The 17,940-nt window shown below is 43.3% G+C and overlaps 1 protein-coding gene across 1 annotated transcript in view; it reads right to left on the reverse strand.

Moving 5' to 3' along the window:
- Window positions 1–16,244, reverse strand: part of PPEF1 (protein phosphatase with EF-hand domain 1) — a 52,556-nt gene extending 36,312 nt beyond the window's left edge. Inside the window, 4 exon segments of the mRNA XM_005281561.5 lie at window positions 2,898–2,958; window positions 4,810–4,937; window positions 7,575–7,769; window positions 15,879–16,244. Of these exon segments, the coding sequence (XP_005281618.2) occupies window positions 2,898–2,958; window positions 4,810–4,937; window positions 7,575–7,626 (241 nt within the window). The 5' untranslated portion in view covers window positions 7,627–7,769; window positions 15,879–16,244.
- Window positions 16,245–17,940: the final 1,696 nt, after the last annotated feature.

The following is a 17,940-nucleotide window of genomic DNA, read 5'->3' on the forward strand; positions in this document are numbered from 1 at the left end:
TGAAAGCTTTTTGTTTTTTGACCAAGAATCACAGAACCATAGGGTTAAAAGGGACTGCAAGGGTCATCTAGTCTAACCCCCTGCCAAGATGCAGGATTTGTTGCATCTAAACCATGGCTATCCAGCCTCCTTTTGAAAACCTCTAGTGAAGGAGCTTCCACAACCTCCCAAGGCAGTCTTTAACTATAACTAATATTTGCTCTTAATGCAGGTAGACCACACAGGGAAAATAAGGGGCAATTTACCCCCCTTACTCTTCTGTGTGGGCACAAGAGGTGAGCCATGACTTCACCCTATGTAGTTAAAGTGTTTATCAGACCTTTACCTAAGAAAGGTCAATATACACAGATTTATCTAGGTTGGTTAGGGGAGACATCTCAGACATGATTTACAAGCAACTGCATAGCCAAGCTAACCTATCATCCTAAAAACTTTGGATTCAGCTGGGTTCAGAGGGTGAAGTGAAATACATCATTAGCACAGATAACTAGTAGATGATATGAACTTCATTAGATTTTCTTCGAGTTAGCCACTTTACTCCTACAAAACCCACAAGAAAAGCGATCATTCGCAGACCGCACTTATCTGTCATAGTGCACTGTGTAGAAAAATTAATTGCAGGACTACCTTATTCTCCGTCTTGGCCCTGGAGCATAGCTCAGATGTACTTTCTCCTTCAAGAAGAGTGCACTGTACATTAGGCACTCTAGGCAGTTTAAGAGAGAAGAACTGTGGTTTCTAATTGTTGCCATTAGAACACTGAACCACTTATGGTTTTTGATGGTTTTATTCTGCTATCAACGTGCCTTGTATGCATTTTAAATGAAATAATCAATGGCTGGCCCAGATGAAAGAGAAGTGACCTTTCATATTCTTTTATGACTCAGTAGGGTGAGCACTGCCTCCTCCTTAACACAGCTAGGTTCAGACTTGCTTATCTCTCTTCAGACCTTCTAAACAAATTGATGTTTGTTTAACAGAAGTCAGTTTCAAGCTGTAGCTCTGTGTGGAACTTGCACTTCAAAGGCTACTTTTATCCAAGGATCTCAAAACACTTTAAAGATCAAAGGCTAGTCTGTCGTTGCCTTATTAGAGCTGGTTGCAAAACGTTGTGACATAGCCTAATATAAATTTTAATTTGATCATTTTAATTGTTCACATTCTGAATGGTTTTGGTATTCCTTGAATCCTGTGCACTATTCACTTCAGTCATATAGGATGAAATTCAATAAGGACAAATGCAAAGTACTCCACTTAGGAAGGAACAATCAGTTGCACATATACAAAATGGGAAATGACTACCTAGGAAGGAGTACTGCAGAAAGGGATCTGTGGGTCATAGTGGACCACAAGCTAAATATGAGTCAACAGTGTAACACTATTGCAAAAAAAAGCAAACATCATTCAGGAGGGATGTATTAGCAGGAGTGTTGTAAGTAAGACACAAGAACTAATTCTCCCACTCTACTCCTTGCTGATTAGGCCTCAACTGGAGTTTTGTGTTCAGTTATGGATGCCACATTTCAGGAAAGATGTGTACAAACTGGAAAAAGTCCAGAGAAGAGCAACAAAAATGATTAAAAGTCTAGAAAACATGACCTATGAGGGAAGATGGGAAAAAATGGGTTTGTTTAGTCTGGAGAAGAGAAGACAGAGGGGGCATGAAAATAGTTTTCAAGTACATAAAAGGTTGCAAAGAGGAGGGTACCTCTGAGGACAGGACCAGAAACAATGGACTTGAATTGCAGAAAGGACAGTTTAGACTGGACATTAGGAAAAACTTCCTGTCAGGGTGGTTAAGCACTGGAATAAATTGCCTAGAGAGGTTATGGGATCTCCATCACTGGAGATTTTTAAGAGCAGGTTAACCCAAACATCTGTCAGGGATGATCTAGATAATACTTAGTCCTGCCATGAGTGCAGGGGACTGGACTAGATGACCTCTTGAGGTCCCTTCCAATTCCATGATTCTACTAAAGTGAAAATACAGTATGTTCCTGTTGTGGTCTTTCCTCCTAAATCTTCTCTGGCTTCCAACCCTCTGCTTCTACAGCTTCTTCCTTCGTTGGCTGCTCCCTTTAATTTTCAGAATATCTCATTCCTACAGGGATCAGAGAAGTAGGATGGCAAAGGGATCCAAGGTATCCCTGGCAAGTCTGTTCCAGCTGAGTTCAGTGATTACAACTATTTTTAAGAAGATAATGTTATCTATAAGCATCTGTCCCAATTTTTTTAAATGTATGACTAAACATAATACAGTCATTGTTTTATTAAACCAAAGCATTCCCCCTGGAGTGTCAAAAATCCATGTCATATCCACAAGGACTGGATTTTGCATCTGCAGCTCTGGTTAGCTAAAAAATGTGGAAAAACTCATGTAGCCAGACAACTTCCTACTGGCCCCACGTAAAATGTTCTGCAGTAAAAGTCCAGAATAAATTACACTAAAAAATGCTCCGTATTTGCCTATTTCAGATGCCGCCATAGAAAACACCTCTGTGCTTTGTTACATCTGCTCAGTATTGGTCAATGCATATTCCTTTTTGAGACTTTTCCATTACAAATTAGAAAAATACATATTTCTAGAGATTGGGGGTGGGAGGGTTGCAAGCAGTAAGAACACAAGAACAATTTACTAGCTCTTCAAGGAGACAATGTAGCATAAAACACTATACATTTTGGGAGCTACTTATATGTTTGACTGGAATCTCACACAGTTCAATCTACTGTATATATATTTAACAGAATCAGCATTTATAGGATCAAGTTTTCACTACAGTGTATGGGAAGCTCCAAGCTTCAACCATGTGCATGTAGCTAGGCATCACATAGACAAGTCACTTGCTAATATCTGGTTTTAAACTGGAATTTTCATATTAAACTTTTTTTATCCTTACCTGTATCAGTCTCATTGAGATAAGTAAAGTGATCCAGCATGAATGTAAAAAAACTGGACAGCTGAATAAGAAAAAAAAATACGTTAATCAATTCAGGAGATCACACAAACATTAATGGTCTCTCATTTTTCTTTACTCTTTTCCCTCTAATTGGGACATTTAGATAGAAAAATACAGAGGCACCTTGGATCTGTATCACTCGTTTATGATAACAATGCAACCTTGTCCTCTTGTAGGAATTGCAACTTTCTCCTTCCTCCTTACTGCAGGCTAGTGGTCTCACTCTGATTCATAAACATGCACTAATTGAATTTAACAAACTCCTTTAAAGCTAGTTGATACTGTTCATTTTCAGAATAGAATGAACATTAACTGAGCTTCATTAAACCATGTAAAACAATAACAAAAAGCAGCAATGCAAGTAGTGCAAGTACCGGTAAGAAGTGGATTCCACTTGCCCCACTGACAAAAAGGGACCAAATTTTGAAACCCAGCACTGCCTGTTGACATATAATATTGACTGTAGTCATTTATAATGTTTTGTAAGAATTCATTTAAAAACACACACTATTAAAAAAAGTAAAATGCTTACCAAAAAATTAAATCATATTTTTAAAGAAAAGTGTGAGAAATGTAGAAAAATGTGTGGCAAAGAATTTTCCACCTTGTTCTTGACGTTAGGTCAAGAGGCGGATTAAGGTCTCCTGGGATCCTGGGCAAGAGCAAGTGGGGAGGCCACAGCGATGGAACGGTGGCCCCACCCCACCCTTTCTGCCCACAGCCCCACCCCCATTCCACCCAGGGCCCCACCCCATTCCACACACACCCCATGACCCCCTCCTCCTGTTCACTCCTTTCTGCCACCACCACCCCACTGTGGCCCCAAGACTGGAGAAGCTCTGTTCCCCCCCCCCCCCCCCCCGCCTCAGCCCTGGGTCTGCAGCGAGGAGTGAGAGCTACTCCAGCCCTGAGGCCATGGCAGGGAGAGAGAGCTACTCCAGTCCCAGGGCTGCAGCTGGGGCTTCCCCTGCCCACCCCACGGTTTCTGCTGCCCCATGGCAGATTTCTGCTGGGATGCCCATTTTTCGGGGCCCCCCAGGTACAGACCCCCGGGTACAGGCCCCATGGGCCCATTGGATAATCCACCACTGCCCCCACTCTCTTTAAAATGTTGATGAGGATGATTATTTGTTTGTATTACAGCAGCCCTATTGGGCTAGATGCTGTACAAATAGTGAGAGATAGTATCTGCCCTGAAGCACTGACAAACTAGAGTGTGAGACAGGAAATATTTTATGCTAGTTTACTGCTATTTTAATTTTTGACTTGCCCAAGATCACACAGGAAATCTGTGGCAGAGCCAGGAACAAAATCCAAGTCTCCTTAGTCACAGCCCAGAGCCTTAATTACAAAACCATCCTCCTTCCTCAGTTAACAAAAACGAATTACAGACAAAAAGCTAAATAAACTGAACTTTTTGGTAAGCATCCAAAACATCCACGGGATTAGATAGGTTTTTTTGTAAACAGACAAGTAATATAATCCCTCCTGCTTCAGGGCATAAAGTAACCTCTAACTGGTGGAGGGTTAGGAAGAAACTTCCCCTATAAGCATGTTATTCCATTATTTTAATTACAGGGGTCATGCATCTTCTTTTGAAGCTTCTGATACTGGCCACTGTCAGAGACAGGTTACTGCACTGGATGGAACAGTGATCCAGTCTGGTATGGCAATTTCCACATTCCTATTTTTAAGTATATCAGGAAATTGGATACACAAAAAATTCAGGTGGCACGCAACTCGGAAGTTGCAACCCACACATGCAGTTATCTATTTTGTTTGTGCAGCTTAGGGATACATTTCTGGACAGTGTGGCCTTCATGTTTCACCATAACAACCCTGGAGTACAGACCTGTAGCTGAGCTTGTTCTTCAGCATATTCAATTGACTGAAAGATGCTAAGAGCATACTGCCGCCTCATCTCCAGCCGGGCCATGTAACACCGATACCATCTCTGAATGAGGATAGCTGCTTTAATTGCTGCCAAAATACAAAGCCACAAAAATACAATGAAACGAAGTTACTGTGCAGCTACTGTGAAAACAGAAAGGCGTTAAGTTTCCACACTCCCTCCTCCCCAGAGCCCCGGCCAGATACCCGCACCCCTCTCCCCCAGAGTCCAGCTGTGAGGTCCCCTGCAGCGCAGATACCCGCACCCCTCTCCCCCAGAGTCCAGCTGTGGGTCCCCTGCAGCGCAGATACCTGCACCCCTTTCCCCCAGAGTCCAGCTGTGGGGTCCCCTGCAGCCCAGATACCCGCACCCCTCTCCCCCAGAGTCCAGCTGTGGGGTCCCCGGCAGCCCAGATACCCGCACCTCTCTCCCCCAGAGTCCAGCTGTGGGGTCCCCTGCAGCCCAGATACCTGCACCCCTCTCCCCCAGAGTCCAGTCATGCCCCCACCACCAGCCCAGACACCCAGCCCTCTATCCCCCAGAGCCCAGGGATCCAGAGTCAGAACAGCCTGATGCTCAGTCCCAGGCTTGCATGGTGGAGTTTCCTACGCACTGCACAGTTGCCAACTTTCAGGCGGTAAATAAGCCCCCCGACTTTCACAGTAAGCCAAAAATCAAGCCAACCCTATTTCAAAACAAGGCCAAAACAAGCCAATCCCTAAGAACCCCAACACTCTATGTGCCTAGATCCCCCCGGTGTGGAGTCTGGGACCGTGGTGGGCCCGCTGTGCACCCCTGACTCTCCTCCCTCTTGCCCCCCCCTTGCACCTGCTTGCCGGGAGCCAATAAAAAAGAAGCAACAAGCCAAACAAGCAACAAGCTACAAGTCAAAAACTAGCCAACAAGCAACTCACAAGCCAATTAAGCCAAAAAACAAGCCCAATTTCTGCATTTTTTCCATGAGGTTGGCATGTCTGGCACATCGCCCTCTCCTTCCCTCAGGGCGTGCGGGGAACTGCAGCTGCTGGAAACCCTCCAGCTCCTCCTCCTTCCCCTCCTCCCCGGCAGTGTCTTCTATGTGCGAGCTGGGCTCAGCAGGGTCCAGCGGCCACTAGTGGCAGCCCACTGCAGCCCATTTTTGTGGGAGAAAGGGAATTCTGCACAAAAAACATTAATTTCTGAAAAAATCTGCACTGCGCAATAGCACAGAATTCCCCCAGGAGTACTAGTGGAGACACTTAAGACTCCTTTTGCCAGTATAGTTTATACCAGTTCCCTGAACAAAATAAAATAGACCAGCAAAATGACTTTTTTGCTGGAATAACCTCATCTACACTAGGGCTATGTACACACTGCAGCTTAGGTTGGTATAAATTGTGTCGCTCAGGGGTGTGAATAAGCCGCCGCCCTGAGTGACGTAAGTTACACTGACCTAAGCGCCAGTGTGGCTAGTGCCCTGTCGGCAGGAGAGCTTCTCGTGCTGACATAGCTAGGGCCGCTTGTGGGGGCTGGAGAAATGAAGTCAAAGGGAGAGCTGTCTCCCACCAGTTTAGACCATCTGCACTAGCAGCGGTACAGCTGCCCTGATGCCTCTGCGCTGACGTAAGCTCTGTAGCGTAGCCATAGCCTAGGACTTTTGCCGGCATAGCTCTGTTGGTTGGGCAGTGACTTTTTCCACATACCTAACTGAGGGATGTCTACACAATCAATAGCTTTTCCCATTCTCCTTTCCCCATCCTCACCCCTGATCATTAAAGGGACTGCATCAAGTAGTTATAATTATTTGTATTACTATAACACCTAGAAGCCCCAGTCATGGACCATGATCCCTTTAGGCACTGTACAAATACAAAAGGCAGTCCTGTTGAGAGCTTGTTGCCTAGGTAATGGTTAAAGATAATGTTACTTTAAGTTCTAGTTAAAATTTAACCCTATTACTAATGGGCTAATCCCATTCAGCACCAGACACTGAGTGTTACAAGTATTCAGTGCAGGGTATTAAACTAGTGAGCAAAAAAGGGAGAGCATGTCATTTAAAATCTGTGACTCTGTTCCTCATCTGTAAAATGAGCAGAAAATCCCCCCCCCCCCCCCCGCTTATTCTGTTTTGCAGACTACAAGTCTTCAGGGTAGGGACTGTTTTCTTACTATGTGTATCTACAGCACCCAGCACCATGAAGCTTTGCTTCCTGATTGAGTCTTTAAGCACTATTATAATGCAAATAATAATAAAGCTTGTGCAAGGCATGTGAAGGGGAAATCGAGCCATCCCCAGGAGCACTGTGCAAAGGCTAGGCACATTCTAGCTCTATGGCATATACCACTGTGTGACCTATTTTTTGAACAAGGAAAATGCCAGCATTAACTTTTAACAGAATTTTTACCCAAGTACTGAAGAGATTTGTCAACCAACAGACTGACATTAAGCAAGAAATTAAACAAAACTCTGTTTTGCAGACTAATCATTCTGTAGTGCAATTATTGAATCTGACCATCACTGAGGTAGCTCTGTTTGATTTCAGTTTCTTTTTAAGTACTAGAGTCATTCTGCCTTAACCAATATTTAAAAGTCAGACATCCTCTAAAAGAGAGCATTTAAAACAGAATTTAATCTAAGCTACTACTTGAAAACAGGATTGGGGGGTGGGGGAGTGCAACCCTTTAATTCTCTTTAATTGTTAACAGAGGATAACAAGGCTAACAAATGACACAGGCACAGCACCTACCTCTCTCTGACTTTTTTGCCCGACTCCCAGTCACAGAAGTGCCACATCCCATGGCTCTAGTACAGACTGTCCATCAATTTAATTTCTCTTCACAGGCAATGGGTTTTTCTCATCCAACCGTGTTACAAGCATTTCCTTTATATTCCACTTATGATGCAATGAACCACCCCAGCTGATTCACTCCTGTTATTAGCTCTAATGAGGAAGAGGAGTAGGGGAGGTAATAAAAAAGAAAGTGGTTAATAGCATAGACTCTACCGTGCAACTCAGCAGAGATCATTAAAGCTCGTTATGAAATACTGTATGTCATGTGATGTGGAAACTGAACCTAACAAACAATGTAGGGTTATTTTCCAGAACTCAGCAGCAGTAGCCTCCCATTGCTGTCGCCTGCATTAGGGTCAAATGAACGTCTATGAATAAAGTTTCCTCTTCTGAATAAAATGCTACCTACTGGCTGAAAAGCAATATGTACCAGTGAGCTACTGAAAGCTTTATTACCAGTGACAGGAAACTACAGAGAAATTACTTTTGTTATTGTGATTTGAAAAGTAGTGCATCAGAACTTAAAGAATTTAAAATTAAAGGGAAATGATACTGCAACTATTAAACCAACAAAATAAATTTTAAGATAACTCACCCTACCATTTACCAGTACACTGCACTTAGTCTCTCATCACATCATAATGCTGTTTACCAGTTCTTCTGAGAACAGAAGAAGCTCTTTAATGTACACTTGGTTAATATCAAATCTCAAATTCACTTGAACACAATACAAGGTGACCCCTTGCAAAGTTTAAGTAGCAGATACAATGCTGTAGTGAGGCGTCTCATAATAAGAATTCACTTATTTTTACTAAATGTACTACAGCACATTTACTATGAGTCATGATAACAAAACTAAACTAATTTTGTCAAATAAATGAACAAAGTACATTTTATAATGCAGTCTTCTGGGTTTTTCTTTGTGTTTGTTCATCCACTCACTAATTCACATCATTCACAAATTTGCAACGTGTCTCCTGGTCAATGACTTCAAATTAATGAATTTCACTGTAAAATAAATTTGGTGACATTTTTGGAGTGCTACACAATTCTATAGAGCTTTACGATTGTTGGGGTTTATTTTAGCCTAAACACCTTATCTGATCATACTTTTACTTCTCTTTCCTACGGTTATGTATGAGTCTGTAGCACAGACTGCATGGCTAAATTATTGTGTACATTATATTTAATATCCTTTCAAAAGGTTTCAAAACAAAAAGCAAAACACTCTCTCCAGCCAACCTAAATGTGACTACATAAATAATAGAATAAATGCTTGAGTAGTGCTCTTTTGCGTCTATTTTACTGTTATGATAAATGAGATAAAAGGCATGAAGAGGCAGATAAAGGCAAAAATGTTATACTAACTAGTGCAGTCTATAAAGTTACTGTATTTGCAAGACCATAAACTAGGACACTGCTGTTGCAACATTTTTTGTAGTCCCGAAATACTCCTACAAAAGACAAGAGTATGCTTTAAAAATCTACGCCGGTCTTGCGACTGCCCAGCTTCTGAAGTCAGTGACATAGCGCATACTTCACAGAGAGGAGGGTTTTTTCTAGTAACTCCAGTGTTCTGGATGAGTTTATCATGAAACACTGAACAAGTGATGTTAACATTCACTTTGAGGAAAACAACAGCTTTAAAGTCTGCACTCATTCAGCTTCTCTCTTTGCTCTACGCAGTGTTCACTGCACGGTACACCGTCTCCTAACTTGCCTCCCTAGGACATTCACAGGCCATTGTGGGTCCAACTGGCACAGCCCATCACATCTAGGTCCTGGTTTTAGAATTAGATGTCAATATCGAGGACATCATAACCCAGCCTTCATCTTGGACAGACCGTTATCTCACTAAGGAACTAATCAGAGCTCTCCCGGCTCCCAGGTATCAAGAAAGACCCATACAACCCTGATTCAACCACCAAGGCTCTTCGACTCTATGAAACTGCTAAAGGAGTGCAGCACTCGACCCACAGGACAAGTTGTTAAGGATCCGTGAATCAACATCATTGTATACTAGCCTCAAACACTGACATAATCTCCCCCAAATGGCCCATTCCTCTCCATTGCCTCCTTGGTTTTCAGACACCTCTGTGCCATATGAAAGAGAGAGAGAGGCAGAAACTTGAGCACCAATGATGGAAAATGAAGGCTGAAACATAGAATTCTTCCAAACCTACACTGATCATGGTCCTGATCTTCCTACCAGCCTCCACAGAAGCTGCCAAATCCAACCTGAAGGAGCTGCTTCATCCATTATGAATGCCTACACCCTGCATCCAAGCTGAGCACCAAGCACTGTGAACAACCATCATTCTATTTTGCTGAAAAATTCACGCACAAGCACATTCAGGACGGTTTTTCAAACAGCATGGATCCACTTTGCCATCGAACAGCCCACCTGCATTCCAAGAGTTCAGTACATTCACTCACTGAGAAGTACTAGACACCCTAAAGAGTCTTGACCCAAGACCTGTGAATCCAACTGTTGCCACTCCTGACTGAAATAGCCAATGCCGTCTTCAGGAAAGGAACTCTCTCTTCCTCCTTCAAACATGCAAAAATCTGAATGATCCTGAAGCAACCCACCCTGGAAACACCAGTGTCAAACCTGTTCCTGAGCAAGCTCAGAGAAGCTAGTCAAAGGCCAACTGCAAGCTTATCTACTTGAATCCAATATTCTAGACCCAGCAGAATCTGGACTCAGGCCAGGGCATGGAAGGGAAAACCTTTTAGATGATCATCTGCTGCCAGTGGGTGGTGACATCCATTCTCATCCTCCTGGATGTCTCTGCAACATTCAAATCTTTCAACCATTAGATACTCCTGCCTCTGCTGAGAGAAGTAACAAGAGTCCAGGGAAATGTACTAAAATGGTTTATGTTCTCCTTGTAGAGATTCACCCAAAGTATAGCAATGGAAAACTGCACCTGAACCCCTAGGCTCCTCTTTTGTGGAGTTCCACAAGGATCAATCCTCTCTCTCTAGTCCTAGTCAATGTTTACCTGAAGCTGCTTGGTGAACTGGAAAGACCACTTGGACTCAAATGCCACCAATATGCAGATTAACATAGCTCTACTTATTCTTCACCACATATGATTGTACCACTACCACCACCGGCTAAACAGGGCTGACGAGAGGGGGGGAAGCCGGGCCCTAGGCCCCCTTCCAGACCACTGGGCCCCGGTAAGGCAACGAGAGGGGAGGGAAGCCAGACCCCGGGCCCCCTTCTGGACCACCGGGCCCCGGTAATTTGTACCGGTTTCCCCCCCCTCATCAGCCCTTATCATGGATGAAGAACAGTTGATGGAAGCTGAACTCAAGCAAAACATGGGTGGGCAGAGGAAAGCATTTTGAAGAGTTTGCGCTAGAGTGCAGTCTCCATTGTTTGAAGGTACACATCCACAATCAGCGAATTCAGTGTGTAGTTTAGGAGTGCTTCTGGATTGCTTGCTGATGCTAAGCTCTCACATAGCAACATAGCACTTCTCAGCAACAAAGGCTACCGTAAACACATCTAATCTGTGCTCCACTCTCTACTGTGGATTCCCATAGAATATCAAGTCAAGTTCAAGGTTTCGATCCTTATTTTCAAGGTGCTCAATGACCTGGGCCCAGGGTATCTAGAAGATCGCCTAATGTTCCAAAATTAAGACTGGTCAACAACTCCACTCCTCTGGCACAATGGAACACTCTACAATAAGGGTAAAGTAAGTTTGTGCAGGAGACGGCTTTCTTTGAGACCAGTTTGAAACTCCCCTGGGAGCAAGCTCCCCTAGGAACTAAGGATTATCATAAACCTCACCACCTTCCGCTCTGAAGAAGTGCACCTGGCACTTGATCTGCCTTCTCTACTAACCACAAGCCAGTGAGTACATTAAAAAAAAAAATCCCCAAAACACAAAATCTTACCAACACTGTACATATAGTTATCCCCCGGGGGAAAAAATGAGAGAGAACAAGTCACATATGATACATTAGTCACAACACTTAACAGGCCGCTGGAAGGTGCTCAGATACCATGGTGATGAAGTAGCAACCTATTTAGAACAGAAAAGGAGTTCCACTGGACTATTTACTCCTGATAAATACTGAGCAAATATTACCCAGTGTAGCAGTGTGTCTTAAACAAACAACAAAAAACAAAAAGCAAAATAAAACCCTAACAATTTGACTGATGAAATGAAAAACTAGGGCTTTCCTGGTGTTTCAAAAGAAGTTTCTAGGATACCAGTAAATCATATGAAAAAACAGAACACAGGGTAGTTAGCATTCTAGCTGCTGTTTTTAAAGAAAACATGCTTCCATAAGGCAGACAATAGAACAACTTTTGGGACAATAAGGGTAAGCAGGTTTCCTGGGGAATCTCTGGGGAGCAGTTAATGCAAAATGCACAACCCCAGTTATGCAGAACCCCAGACTTTTGAAGCTTCATCCTGAGAAAAGGGCCACTGACTAAGTCAGGGGTCAGCAACCTTTCAGAAGTCATGTGCCGAGTCTTCATTTATTCACCCTAATTTAAGTTTTCACGTGCTGGTGACACGTTAACATTTTTATAAAGTCTCTTTCTATAAGTCTATAATATATAACTAAACTATTGTTGTATGTAAAGTAAATAAGGTTTTTAAAATGTTTAAGACGCTTCATTTAAAATTAAATTAAAACGTAGAGCCCCCGGATCCGTGGCCAGGACCCTGGGCAGTGTGAGTGCCACTGAAAATCAGCTTGAGTGCCGCCTTTGGCACGTGTGCCATAGATTGCCTACCCCTGGACTAGGTGATTACCTGTTCCCAGAGCCTGGAGAGTCTTTATAGAGCTCAGGCCTAGAGTGTAACAGCTGAACTGTCCAGTCGGGATGTGGAAAGACTGACACCTACCGAAGTCCTATGTTGGAGTTGGTGTGGCCTCTAGTAAGCATCTAACATGCAAATAGGTTCTTTTATTGTTTTTTTATGTTGTCTCTGTAATTGTTTTACCCTAAGAATAAATGCAGTTTGCTTTGTGGAGGATGGCTGGTAACTGGCATACACTTGTAGTGTATACACCAAAATTGAAGCACCCAAACTAGTGGACGCATTTGAAAACTCATGTTTGACTTTTAATGAAATTAGATGGCAAGGCTTTTAGGGCAGGGAGTGCACCTGTTTTGTAAAACACAGCATATATTTGCAGCACTGTATTAGTTATGCTATAAGCCGATGAGGCCATGGGCTGTCAGATATAAGACAGAGCAGGCCTGAGGGTCCAATGGCCATACAAATGAAAGCCACTAGGCTCTTACCTCTCATTCTTCCCCTATCACCAAGGCTTAATTTTTGCCAGGGCTGAGCCCCGGCACCTCTGGGCTTGATGTGTCGGTTATGAAAATTTAAAAAAAAATTGCTTGATCCCCAGCACTAATTGCTTGAGCCTGGGCACCTGTCATTACAAATTAAGCACTGCCTATCACTGTTGCCCTGCGCGTTCCTTCTGTTTCTTCCTCACTTTCATAAATGAAGATTGAAGAGTTGTATTCGGTTTTTTTCAGGACAGGATCCCTGCTGGGATGCAGCTTAACTTATGCTACATTGTACTTCCCCTGCAGGTGGTTTCAGTGGACATTTCCCATTGTGCAAGTTCTCTATTCTCTCTCTCCCATTCCTATCTGTATTTCTATTACAGGGCTTTTAGGATGACCTTCAATAACATCTGTTAGAAAAACATTTGTGGTTTGATGAATTATGAGAGGGAGATGGATTTTCTAGGAGCATCTGAGGGTGTACATTTCTCATTAGAGGTCTGGCTTTGGCACCTGCTCACTGCTTATATTTTGATTTATTAAACATTCCACCAGTGCTTGTTACATTCCACCAGTGCTTGTGGAAGACTACCTCAGTTAGTTTTTTTCCCATGGAATTGAGGACTAGTGTACACATAAATGATAGGGTTGATCTTGATAGGATAAAATTTATAATATCTGGAAACCTTTCCTGAAATCTGTTCTAAGAGAGGCTAAATAAGACAATGGAGATTCAGGATATCATCTGTCTAGGTACTTACAGTATATGGCCCTCATCACTGTTGTACCTTAACCCCTGAAAAATACCTGTTTATCAAGGAAATTATACCACGTCCAACCCTGTGGCACTTCTGTGCAGTACAACACCTCTTGTTGAGACCCTTGTAGAATGATATTGTTTATTGACATATTATTTATTACCAAACCATACTACTAAGTAATATTTCCTAGAGCCTGGTGGGATAGACGTGGTGAAATTAGGAACAATTTTATTTTATTTTTCTTTAGAGTTGGAATAAAATGAAATCCTAGTGGTTCACTGAAAGAAAATCATCACTGTAATCGTTTGTATTGCACAGCGTTAATTTACTCAATTTTTTTCTATGTAACTATGATTAAGCCTTCTGGCTCTGTAACATTACCTCTTTTTATTGTTTTGTGTAGTATTTGCATCCACTATACTAGTCAGTGGCTAAGATTTTGTCTAGTGGGAGGTATGCAGTGCCAAAACCTGGGATTAGACCAACTATGAACTTCAGGAGCATCTGGATCCAAACGTCCGGCTCCAGGACCCATCTCTTGCACAGTGTATGTATGTAATCCATTTGTTATGAACAAGTAATTTTAAAAAGCATTTAACATTTTTTAAACGGGACTTTTAAAAATAGTTAAGAAAATGCACTGGGTGAGGGGATATTCATAAGAGAAACCTCTCATGTGTCCACTATAGATGCTATTGCCCTGGGAGAAACCTAAACATATTGCCATAGTTTAAGAGAAGAATACTATAATTAGGGCCCTACCTGATTCACGGTCCATTTTGATCAATTTCACAGTCATAGGGTTTTTAAAATAGTAAATTTCATGATTTCAGCTATTTAAACCTGAAATTTCATGGTGTTGTAACTGTAGGGGGTCCTGACCAAAAAAGGATTTTGGGGGGGGGGAGGGAGGAGAGGTCGCAAGGTTATTGTAGGGGGGTTGAGGTACTGCTACTCTTACTTCTGTGTTGCTGCTGGAGGCGGCACTGCCTGCAGAGCTGGGCCCCCAGTCAGCTGCCGCCACTCTTTGGATGCCCAGCTCTGAAGGCAGCAGCGCAGAAGTCAGGGTGGCATGGTATGGTACTGCCACCCTTACTTCTGCGCTGCTGCTGGCAGAGTGCTGCCTTCAGAGCTGGGTGCCCGGCCAACAGCTGCTGGTCTCTGACTGCCCAGCTCTGAAGGCAGCGCAGAAGTAAGGGTGGCAATACCGTGATCCCCCCTAAAATAACCTTGAAACCCCCCTGAAACTCCCTTTTGGGTCAGGGCAGCCAATTTGAGAAGCCCTGCTTTCCCTGTGAAATCTGGTCTTTTGTGTGCTTTTACCCTGTACTACACAGATTTCACAGGGGGGAGACCAGATTTCCCGGTCCGTGACACGTTTTTCATGGTCTTGAATTTGGTAGGGCCCTATCTATAATCAAGATTGAAGAAAACCTGCAATAAAGTCATTTATGGCTGCAGGTTGTTAAACACACTCAATTTCCCTTTGGTTTAATGGAAGTTGAAGGTGCTCAGAACTTCATAAGATTATATTCTTAAAATCAGCAGTGATGTACCTGAGAAAGATAACTTTTAAGTTAAGAAGAAGAGGAGGATGTAAACAATAGCTTATGAAGAGCAATACGTTTTTTATCTATTGATTCTTTATCTGATAAGGCCTACTACACAAGGCATGACTAGCATCTCTAAGTGATTTGCAGTGACTATATATGTGAAGGGAAGAAATCAAATACTTTCTGTTTCAATATATTATAAATAAAATAAATATTGCATGTAACAGCCAGTTAATTTCTTGAGCCTGTTTAGGGATAGAAAGCTAGGGTCAATATTGAATTGACTCAACTATTTCTGTTCATTGCTATGGGTGATGCCTCTCAAAGACCAGGCCAGGAATCAATAGGGAACAGATGTAGTAAGCTATCTGAAAGCCAATAAAGTCAACTCCAAATTCCTATGGATCGTGGAAAGTGTAATATGCTCCAAAACTTCAAATCACAAAGCACTCTGTTCTCATCTACTCAGAACTTCTGGATAGCTGGCCCAATCCATTTTAAACTTTTTAAGGTGAACCATTCTGATTTTTATCACAGCAGTAAGCAAAATAATCAATATTACCATACACATCCTGTCATTCGCTGCACAAAGCTCTGATGCAGTTAATTTGCCCTTTTTTAAAGTGAATTAAAAGTGATCTTAACCCCCCCCCAAAGAAATTACCTGTTTTCTTGTGCTGCTGCAATGCAGAGGGCTTCCACAAAAGTGTCTTTAGGAGAATAAAAAAGCAGCCTCTTTTTGGAACCAGACGACATGACAGGGGTGCAGATCTGAAGGAGAATAGGTACTCTGGTTCTCTCTAGGGCTCTGAGGCTCACAGACTGCAATACTGGTGCCCTCCTTGCACTTACACAGCTTCCTGTGAGGAAATCTTTTAAGCCCCGCTTCAAAAATGAATACAATAACCCAAAGAGCTGCTTTCCATCTTCCAGCTTATTATGGGATCACAGGGCTGCAGACACAGAGCTAAACTGTGTGGATGCTGTTGCTGGAGCTGTATGTCACTATGCTCCCTGAATCTCAAACAGAGAAAGGATGTGCCGAAGTTATCTGCTTCAAATCTGAAGTCACGTGATCACTTTCAAGAACAGCCATTGCACAGTGACTATGAAACAACAATTTGCATTTCAGCAGCACTAGTACACAAAATATAACAGGGAGCTTAGGTCCTCCAATGTAAGATCCCAGCTAGAAACACAGACTGCTAACTGCATTTAGCAGTATAGCATTGTGTCTATCAGTTAGTGCTGGAATATTTTAGAAAACAATTCTACTTTGTTGTTGTGAGGCACTCAACGACTATGTTGAGGAACTTCACAGAAATGCCTATAAACTAAATACATTCAGTAAGCTAAATACATGCACTGCTTAGAGTGGATCAGTGCATGGTTTCCCCAACCCAGGCAGAGAGTGGGGAGTCAGATACTCCACAGGGTCAGAGATGCACATGTGGGGCAAGTGGGGGCATGGTAGGATCATCCCCCATTCTACATGAACTTACTACAAGCTGAGGCTTTATTAACAGCCTCAGGTTTATTTACTCCTGAGCTGAGAAAATCTTGGCTGCAAAATCCACCTTTAAAGAGTGTGGGAACTGCGAAGGTGTGCTGGGGGATTCCAGAAACAGCTGCACCAAAAGACGCCCTTTCAGTCTAGAGAATTGTAGGAGGCTAGGAGGGAGCACACTGCATTTGGTAGACCCTCAAGGTCTGCCAGGATCTCAGGAGGCCAAATCCCCTGCTGCTCCAGAGAAGGGTGTCTCCTCCCTGCTCTTGGCCCCTACACAGGTTTTCCTATGTAAGCCCTGATCTGACTTACATGTACATTGGTATAAATCCAGACTCACTTCAGTGAAGTTACACTGGTATAAATTTGGAGTAATTGAAGACTGAATTAGGCTCAATGATCTATATTCTGTTCTCCCTTGTGGTATGTTACACACGATTTGGAACATGCTCTAGAAATGGGGGCTAATTCAGATCCTAAGCACAATGCAATTTGCATGCCATGATTCTTTATGAATTGAAAATTATTCTGCTTTTGTTTAACCATAGCATGGTGTCACAACTTGAGGACCTCAGAGCTTTACATGCTGCTAAAAGCAGGGAGTGAATATTACTCGATGAATATCACATCTCTGATGCTGGAGTGTCCTAGCACAATTTAATACAGGCTTTGGGCTAATGAGCCTAATCCACACATACCCAGATCTATTAACAAACTTTATATATCTAGGGCGGGGGTGGGAAAACTATGGCCCAGGGGCCACATCCGGCCCTCCAGATGTTTTAATTTGGCCCTCGAGCTCCCGCCAGGGAGTGGGGTCCAGAGCTTGCCCCGCTCCGCGAGGCTCCCAGAAGCAGCAGCATGTTCCCGCTTCTGCTCCTATGCATAGGGGCAGCCACGAGGCTCCACATGCTGCCCCTGCCTCAAGTGCCACCCCGGCAGCTCCCATTGGCCGGGAACCACGGCCTATAGGAGCTACAGAGATGGCGCCTGTGGGCATGGCAGTGCACCAAGCCGCCTGGCTGTGCCTCCACATAGGAGCTGGAGCGGGGACATGCCGCTGCTTCCTGGAGCTGCTTGAGGTAAGCACCCCCCAAAGCCTACACTCCTGACCCCCTCCTGTGTCCCAACCCCCTGCACCACCCCTGATCCCCCTCCCACTCTCCAAACCCCTCAGTTCCAGCCTGGAGCACCCTTCTGCACCTCCAACCCCTCATCC

This window comes from Chrysemys picta, chromosome 1, assembly GCF_011386835.1.
Source record: "Chrysemys picta bellii isolate R12L10 chromosome 1, ASM1138683v2, whole genome shotgun sequence".
Lineage (NCBI taxonomy): Eukaryota > Metazoa > Chordata > Testudines > Emydidae > Chrysemys > Chrysemys picta.